The following is a 10230-nucleotide window of genomic DNA, read 5'->3' on the forward strand; positions in this document are numbered from 1 at the left end:
GCACAACAAACGCACCACTTTAATGAGCCTTCAACGTAAAAAGATCTTTAACCTTTTGCCTCTAAGAGAAGCTTACAGATAGTAATGAAGAGTAAACAATTCTAAGACTACCAAAAAAAAGTTGATGGTTGATGACAACTCTTTTGAAGTGAAGTACCTTCAATACCATAACAAAAAAAAAAAAAAAAAAAAAAAAGAAGAAATAACGTTAGGAAAGTTCATTTCGAAAGGCAGCAGATACACGATTGCCCGCTGCAAAAATTGTCAAGAAAATGTTGATTATGTATTAATGGAGTCACATATGAACGCTGCGTGTGGCTCCATTTCACACTTGCCGCGCATCATTTTTATTATTTATGCGGTCATAAAAAAGAAATTAAAACCTTTTTACCAAAAATACTCGACTTCAAAATGATAAAGCGAGAAGTACCGCACGAATTGCGTACGATTTTATCGCTCATGACGCATACTTCAGATATTTTTTATTTATTAACATTGCCACTTGCTATTATGAAATTGGAAAAAATTTCAACCAAATTACACTTTGCAATTTAAAGACAATAAAACAATTTTGCCAAAATTAAATTTACCAAATATTATCTATATATTACTTATGTATAGAGACATTAGTGATTATAAGTGCAATATATCTTTAACTCACGTACCAATAACGTTTAAATATTTTTACCAATTATATTTCTTTGCATATACATGTATTTATCATTGGTATTGACGTTAATAACATCATAACATCAGTCATGAACATCATGGCAGGAGACATGACAGGTATAGTCTACAAATCTATTTGTCATTTTAAAGACAGCGTGGCCGCTAGATCAGACCCGTATGGTCCCCAGTTTGATTCCCAAAATGCTATTATCAACATTTGAGCAAGGACGCGACTATCAATAGAGAAACTTTAAACTACACATAGTAGTATGAAGTAAATAATATTACATAAACTTGCCAAAGCAGATACGCCGCTCTCCGATATTCACTTCTGTGATATTGGTATTTCTCTTGCAAAAGTTAAAATGCCAATTACTTATGAATACTTAGGGTTGGCAAGAAGAGCTTGTGTAGATAAAGAATTTTATCAGATTACAGGACTCAACGGTCCAAATTGGGCAAAATTTGTATCAGCTGCTTCAACTAAAGTGGAACTACCTCTGCATTACGATTTAAACTACCCTCTAACGACTTTTCTATAGTTTATGACTCTGCGGATGAGAAGTATCTTCATTCACTTGCTCATATCAAAGTCATGGTATAACTCATTCAGGTCATCGCCCTATCAAGTGATTGCACATCCATCCTTAAAGCAGCTAAAACCAAATACAATTTTCCTAGCGTAAGTCCAAAGAGTCGATCAGTGTTGTTTTTAATCGTCTATGGCTTCATTCCATATAATAGAACCGTTAAAACTAAAGACTTTTCTTAAGTCACTGCTTACCTTCTTTATATCTCAACGTTTGCTCATACTTCAATATCTGCTTTTCAAAATCTGCTTTATAAGTTTATAAAAAAAAAATTACGAACATCATAATATATATATACTAATGTATGAGCTTATAAAATACTATATGTGTAATTTATATTCTACAATAAAACTCCCATTATTTCATTACACATAAAATTAGTAATACCTTTCCCTCTTTTTTTCCTTAAAAATTTTTTACTTTGAAAAACAAAAGGTATTTAACTATTTTTATTATTAAATTTATTATCTATTTTATGTTTTCACTTAAACTCATATCTCTGTTGACAGCATCTCTACAACATCAATGGTCCTGACCGACGTGATATCATAAATCGTCATGGGTGCACATCTCTCCGTATCTACTTTTATGATGTACGAGTACTAGTTGTACATGAGATAATAAAATAAAATGTAAATCATATGACATTCTTCTTTGCTTCTCTATGACACAAGAGAACATCATAAAAAATATATCTAATAAAATATCTTAAAAAGTGAAAAAGGAATCAGTTACCTTTATGTTTTAAGTCTCAACATAATGTGTTATAAAGGTGGACTTCTACGGGGAATTAAAACCAAAAAATTGAAATGATTTTAACTTTGGAAATATTAAAAATAACCATGTATTTTTAATAAATAGTAATAATAGTAAATATAAACAATTTATTCATGAAGATATGTTGTAAAAATAATATTACTTAACTTGCCAAAGAGGGCACTTGGTTCTTCGATAATCATCTCTCTGGTATTGGTATTCTTTTTGCAAAGGCTAAGATGACAATTAAACATTAAGGTTGGCAAGGAAAGACAGTAGACGAAGATTTTTATCAGATCGCAAGACTCATCTGGTCTAAATTAGAAAAAATTGATACTAGTCAGCTGCTTCAAATAAGCAGAACCAAATCAGTATTTCAGTATCGGTTTTTACTGCGTGTTAAATGGACTTTAGTGCTGTCGGCTTTGCGGATAAGAAGGAAACTCTCTAAGAATGGTCTCTTTTTTAACTGAACTGATAGATTTATAAATCCTTAAAAATAAAGACTCCAAGATTATAAATAAGTTCATCTTAGTTTATGAGCTTAGATGTGCAAAGTTAAGTCGCAAATTCTAATCGACATGCTAGTGCTGTTATCTTTTGAAATTAGGGACCTGCCTAAGTTCTTAGATTTATTAGGCTGGTTTTCTCTATTAAAATGAGAAGTCAAACCTTTTCAAGACGACACCTTTTGTGCACTAGACGTTTGGGATTTCTAAGGTAGTACTTCAGCGTCTGGACGGTGCCTCATTTGTGGTATTACAATGAATCATTATTGGTACAAACGTGAGCTTTGATACATGAGGATTCCACTTCAACCTAATCTAATCTAAAGAATACTACTAAAATTTTTGTCAGTGTTGTATATTTTAAATTTGTTTAAATATTATATTTTAATACTTAGAGTTATACTCTTTAACTAATTAGATAGTTTATTTATAATGAAGTATAAGATTAAGAAATATTAGCATACACGCATATATATATTTACATCTAAATGTTAATTACTCTTCATTATTATGTTGAAGCTATTTGAGCCAGTGCACTTGAGCACTTTTACTCTTTCTTAACTCGAGGTATTTTTAAAACCCCTCTTTACGCCTTTACTATTTAGGTGCATTGATTTTATATTTTTTGCTAGTAAAATTCAATAAAAAAATGTTAATATTTTAGTATTTATTTCTACTCGAATTGAATTTCTGAAAAGTGTTATTATAACCCTTTTTTATTGTACAATAAATTAAAACAATTTTTTATGTCTTAATTTTCTTTAATGCCATGACCTGCAATTTATACATCACGAAGATCATATTTCTTAAACGCTATTCAAAATTTGCCACAATATTTTCAATCTTGTCGAAAGAACGATAATATCTCAATTATCGATTTAAGACAAATGAACTTCGAAGCAACAAACAACTAACGAGATTTATAGACTCATATTTATAGTATCACCCACATATCTATGATTGATGGGCCCTAGACGTTGTTTTCTTGGTAAACAATAATGGCTGAGAAAACATTTTTATTATTTATGGGATTAATAACAATTGTTATAATTGCTTAAGTTACCTATCCAGCTGGCCGAGTGGAGAATGAACTTAAAGCGATTTTAAAATAGTCTCTACTATTCCAGCCATGAATGAAATTAAACTCAACTTGAAGGAAAAAACTTTTCAAAGTTTTCAGCAAGTTTTTTTTTATTACAACACAATTTTTAATGAGGCACTCTTATATTGAATTTCAATGGGCGTGCTTTTCAAGTATTGGTGTCAACGTATTTTAAAGTTGTTAAGGCCTAATTAAACTATAAAATGGGCCATAAAATGAGAACCGAACTTGCCTAACTAACTGAGAAGAGACTTGTAATATCCGTGCGATGACGTTCCGTGCAAACGTACGCAGTTATCCATGAATCCATGAATCCATCGGACTCATGCACATCCCTAAGATCGACTTGAGTTGCTCATGGCAGATACTGCGAAATTATCGAGGAAAAAACACATATTTAAGCGCTGAAAAATTTGCCAACAACATAAATAACATTTTATTGGCAATTTAATGGAAAAATTAATGTGAATACAGTTTGCAACATTGGTAATTTATGCAAATAAAACGATCGTAAATTTGGCATTAAAACGATTATTAAATGATCGTTTATTAGTCTGAAAAGAAGATGGGACAGCACAGACTCATAAAATGTATCTGTAAGTATGCATCAGCATATGTAAAAGTGTGGTGTACACTTGTAAAAATTTACAAATAAGAAAAAATCGTAAAAAATTAATAAAATCCTGAAAAAAATCTCTTCAGTGATTTAAGTTGAGTAAAATTTATGAAGGTTTTATTCGTTTTGTCTTTGTATATAAATTAAATGATTAACTGCGGATATTCTTATAACTGACCAAATCGCAAATTTATAACTGTTATTTAACATTCTCCATATAGTTGTATAATTGTATAATATGTTTTAAAAATTCGAAAGTATTACAGGGGCAGTTATAAACATCCATTTCATTTTTTTTTGTTTTTTTTTTTCATAATAAAAAAAAAATCTTCAAAAATCCTTAAAGTTTCAAATTTGCTTGCATAATAATTTCTTTAAAATATTTTATTGTGTGCAAATTTACAGATAAAATCAAAAATTCATATTGTTTAAGAGCATAAACAAGGCATCGCCATTACCGCTATTACAGTGATATCATTAGGGCTCTCGTCGTCATCATAAAATCAACATTGACGATTTTCTTAGAAAGATTTTAACTCCGCTGTTGCATTTGAAATGTTTGCTCGCCGCAGGTTCGATTCGTTAAGGCCGAAATAAGAAACGACAATGTTTCTGTCAGAAATAACATTTTTAAAAAATCCAAACAACATCCTTAAAAGCGATATGAAACAAAAGAAAAAACCTTAAAGTTTAATCAAAACAGCAGGATTATAAATTAATTCCGCATTAACGTACAACAAATACAAACAACAACACCAGTATCTCGTTCTGTATCCGTATCTATATCTGTGTATATATCTGCGTTGTTTAGTTGTGGAAGGGCATCAAATATTTTTTATCAGCACATAACGATCACTGCAATTTAGTTTGTTCTGAAATTTGTAAGTTTCTTGTTTTTAGTGAGATACGATGATTTTTTTGTAGTAAATCGATACGATTAAACTCCAACACTAATGCCAACCAAGTTCAACTTCAGCTCCAACTCTTCAGTCAGTTCAGTGACTATCTATCAGTTGAGTTTTGTCGTGAATTTTTGTTGCATCTCAGCTGTCAACTTTGTTGTCACCGATCGCTGATCATACTGATCATACTGATCCTTCCTGTCATATACGCGAAGTGGCGGCGAAACTCCGTTTTAAGTTTTGTGGCACTGAAGCTGAGTTTTGTTTGATTTATGCTTGAACTCGTGTATAAAATATTTTAATACGAACACATTAGCAAAGTACCTGGCACCTATTTATAATGGTTTTTTCGTATATGAATAAATTAAATTTTAAAGAAGCCAGACTAGGAAGGAGCGTTGTTTTTGTTACTTAGTTTCCTAATTATTTTATTCGTAGAATTGTGTTCAAAGTTTTACAATGGACATACAGAGATCATCAAGCAATTTAGAAAATATCTTTAAAGGAACTGTAAAGTGAATTCTTCAATAATTTATAATTCAAACAATATCTTTTAAATTTGTTAAAAGCAAAACTAAATACTTCGATATTTGAACACTGCCTTTTAATTTTCAAAAATGACATTAATTAAAAGATTAATTAAAAGATTAAACGATAAATTAAAAGAATTAAAAGATTAATTTTTTGTACCTTACCTTATCAAAACTTTTTGATTAGGATATATATTGATATTGTTGAAATGATTTTAACATTAAAAACATCTGTTATTAGCCATAAATAATCTTGATGTTGTATATATAGAAGCATACTTAATGAAAAGAGTCTGAAGCTCGTAACTAAGTATGAGAAGGAAGTAACCGCCAAACAAATCAAATAAGTAAACTTGTTTAATTACCTGCAGGGAATAGTTAATCATTGCCTGAAAACAGCACTACAACTCTCAACTGAATAAGTACCTTTTGTTAACTACTTAGTCTTACTAGAAATAAACTTCAAATAGAAGTAAACATATCAGTCAAGCTTTCTTAGGTACCACAATGGGCCATCATTTGAGCTCAAGTGTGCTTTTTGAAAACAAGCTTTCATGGGTATAATTAAAGTCTGTCCAAGAAGTTGACAATTTGATAACCGTTGAATGTGTTAAGTCGCCAAGAAAGCTTTCTACAGAAGTCATAATTCTGTAGACACTTCCAATCGAAATTTCTTTAGTGATGAGATCCATTTTTCGCTTGTGTTTACATCAACAAACAAAATTCTGTGAAAATATCTGAGATAATAAAAATCCATAAGAAACTGTCGAAATGTCACTTTATCCATAAAAATTTAATGTATGGTGTAACATTTGAGTAAGAGATGTTCTTGCTTTTGTGAAAATGACCAGATCTTTGAGATTAAAGAGCTGGATGCAAAGATTTATAATTTTACCAAATTTGCAAGAAAAATTTTATTGTGACGTGTTAGACCACCAAGATCAAACGGTTTGCCTTTTTTGACAGTATCAAGCAAAGGATCGTGTTATTACTTTCAGTTTTTAAATTATATATGCTTTTAAAGTAAGAATCGGTCAAGTTATAGCCGAGCTATTGCTATATAATTGCCGAAAAGTCATCGAAAAATATCTTAAAAAAATTCACTACTATAAGATATGCTTTGGATTACATTTGAATAATGTTATATTTACACCTAAGGACGAGATCAAGGCATAAATTAAAATTAAAAGTTGATCAAAATTTCAATCATAAATAAAACACACTTTAGGATAATTTTTATAACCACAAAATGGAAAACCCCGAAGAAATGGGAATAGCCGTTTAAATGTACCAGATGGCAACTGAAAAAAGTATCGGGCCGGCATGAAAAAAGAAGCCCGACACAAGTTATCGATGTGAAACTCATGTGACAAATGGTAGACCAAATAATATGAGAAAGAATGAAAAATAAGAAAATAAGGAAGCAGTTAAGCCAAATATCAAGTTTTCATTGAAACAATCTAAGGATGGAATATATATAAGATACACCTTAGCCTAACTGGAGCTGGACAAAAAGCAAAAACATAAATCGACCCTCCATAATTTAAAAAATATAGATATTTGAAAAATAAATAACAAAAACAGCAAATTGGCTGAAAGATATTAGGTTGAATGCCTAACGTGATTTTAAGGAAGAGCAGATAGGCATGATAGGACGAATCAATTTATCACTATCTGGCAACCCCGACTCTCACCTTCTAGATTATAAGAATATGTTAGAGGACCTGCTTGTGTGAGTATATACACTAATCAAAATAGTTACCAGAAGAGTGCTTCATCATTACCATTTAGTATTACCTTTAGTATAATCCATTTAGTATTTATATCTCTCTACATTTACATTTTCAAATTTGTTTATTATATTTCACTTTAAAACTAATACAAATATTGATGAACAAGTAAGTAAATGAAATTTAATTGTTTTGTGACACAAAATATTGCAACTTAGACAAACATGAAGCTAAGTTTTTCTTGTCGATATCTTAGTTCCCTAATTATCGCGAAATTACTAAAAGTTTCCACATTCCTAAATTCTTAATATACTTAAACTGTAGACATTGAGAGTCTAAGCTTCACCTTATAAAATATATAAATCATTCAAAATAAAAATATAGCAATTTTTAAATGATTAATTAGTTGCTAATAACTGGAACGGTAGTAGATGCGAAGTAAGGTACACATATTTTGTAATACACGAAAAAGGATGAACTCTTAAATACATAAGACACATGAAATTCGTTATCCAGGAAATTCGTTAAAATAAAATGAAATCAAGTGACCCTTTAAAGTCGAATCACTTGGCCTGTATTTCATATTACTAAGGCGTATCTTTTTTGTCTGCTCTCATGCTCATATTTCTACCTTCATTTCAGTTAAAATTTTCAGTAAAACAAATTTAAAAGCTATAATATTTTAAACCCTAAATTAATCTTCCAACAGGTTCATCAATTATGGCAAAAATATTTTGCCAATCTTTTGATATTTTAGTCCTCACATAAAGACTGAAAAAAACTTGCTAACCAAAAGCAGATAATAAATTCATACAGTTTCTGAAATATTTTTAAAAGCATATAATTTGATCTCAAATTAGACTACGTGTTGCTATTTTCGAAGGCATGATATATATTCATCACAAAGTAGGCGTTGACCAATAAAATTAATATACCCTTACGTATGTTCCGGATATATTGAATTAAACATTTTTTTATTTATCAAGTCTGGGTAACATTTTGTTTTTCCGGACAAGTAGGAGCTAAAGTTTGTTGAATATTTTTCATAAGAGATAACAATTTCGTAACTAATTCGATCAGCTCTTCAAGTTGAGGACATAATTTCGGTACCACATCCATAAATGTTGGTCCTTTAGCCATCAAATCATCAAATAGTTTGGCAAAACCAAGTATTGATCCTTTGGTTTCATTAAACTGAAACTAGAAATATTATATGCTTTGAATAGTACATTTTAATATTTAAAATAATACTTTACTTACTGTCAAACAGAGAAGAAAAACTGTCAACAGCATATAATGTTTGGTTTTAAAAGAAAACATTTTGCAAATGACTTGAATAGTCTTGAAGTTTAAATATTTATAAATATTAAATGTATACAAGTTAATATTTTACATTTTTAAATTTCCTCAAACACGTTTAGTAGATAAGAAAACAATAAAAACTAATAAATTCAAATAAAAGATATGTAAACACTAATAGCCAACTGTTTATATTTTGTTAAGCTTAACAAAGTCAAACAATAAAGAATACTTTTTCATTCTTTTATTATATTTTGATCAATTTACCCTACATAGGTTAGTACTTAGTTTAAACTATTTTTAAATTTGTTAACTCATTTGCAATCGATAATTTACTATTACATATTATACATTGAAACAGATTTTACCCACACAAGCAAGCTTTCATAGCACACAATACGACATTGTTCTAGTTGTACATAGTTTTTGCATTTGCATTGTTGCTTGCTATTCCGTTGTACGCCTCAACTCAATCGACTTTCAACTGAATTCAAATTTAAATAATATATAATACAGGGAAATAAAAAACAATAAGTATGATATATTTCCAAAAAAAGTACGTGTAGCTGAAAAATTTTTAAAAAGCACTTCTTTCTAAGCATAAAGATTTTAATGATCTCAAGTAACGAGTTAGATAATTAAGCGTTATGGCATCATTGTAAAGTTCCAACAACAGAAATCATGTATTAAAAATGCATCCCCTTTCCCAAAAACTACTGTAAGCAACTTATTACTTTAAATAAATAATATAATGTTTTGTAATGAATTTATTTAATTTAATTATTTTATGTATTTATAGCATATTTTCTACTAGTTTGTATTATAAGAAGAAAGTATAGCTAAGAATAAACCATTGAAAGGAGAATATTCTAGTCAATTATATCGTACTGATTAGTAGAACTTAAATGACTCACTTCAATTAACCTAAAAAGAACTATAAGTTTTTGTACGTAATCTATAAACCGTGTCTATTCCATATAGCTATATCTTATATACATTATTATTACATTTTATATTTTATAATACATTTTACTTATAGTATTAATAATAGTACTTCAATATATTCAAATGTGAACTCTGTAAAATTATGGGTTCCCTGATCCTTAGAGTATTTAAATGTATCTTCTCCAAAAGAAACAGTTCCCAGCCTCATTATAGTGTTCACTAAAAAATACCTTCAATAAAATATAAAAAAATCAAGCAATAAATTAAGATATAACTTATTTACTTAATTAGTGCAACTCATTAACTTTTTTATTTACACATATATTAAAAATATTATATAAACACGAAAGATATTCTTCGAAATTGGCTTCATCAGCTCAACATTTACTAATTTTATGCCTCGGAACTGTTTAAGTGCGAACTCCACTTACGCCACATACCAAATCGATGTCCACAGGTACAATAGAAGGGAATCCAAATATGATGTGACTAAAAAGGAATAAAAGAGAAACTTAAACAACATGATTTACAAAAGAGATGATAATAAATTTCAACAATTTATAACAGGCAATTCATAAATTT

General features: G+C 29.4%; 1 protein-coding gene across 1 annotated transcript in view; it reads right to left on the reverse strand.

Moving 5' to 3' along the window:
* The window catches only part of LOC119676773, a 65609-nt gene extending 56883 nt beyond the window's left edge, over window positions 1-8726 (reverse strand). Inside the window, exons 1-2 of the mRNA XM_038088030.1 lie at window positions 8665-8726; window positions 8401-8604 (exon numbers count right to left, since the gene is read on the reverse strand). Coding sequence (XP_037943958.1) covers window positions 8401-8604; window positions 8665-8724 — 264 coding nt within the window. The 5' untranslated portion in view covers window positions 8725-8726. The remainder of the gene's footprint in view (window positions 1-8400; window positions 8605-8664) is intronic.
* Between the last annotated feature and the right edge of the window lie 1504 nt (window positions 8727-10230).

The sequence above is a fragment of the Teleopsis dalmanni genome, chromosome 2 (assembly GCF_002237135.1).
Source record: "Teleopsis dalmanni isolate 2A chromosome 2, ASM223713v2, whole genome shotgun sequence".
Taxonomy (NCBI): Eukaryota; Metazoa; Arthropoda; class Insecta; order Diptera; family Diopsidae; genus Teleopsis; species Teleopsis dalmanni.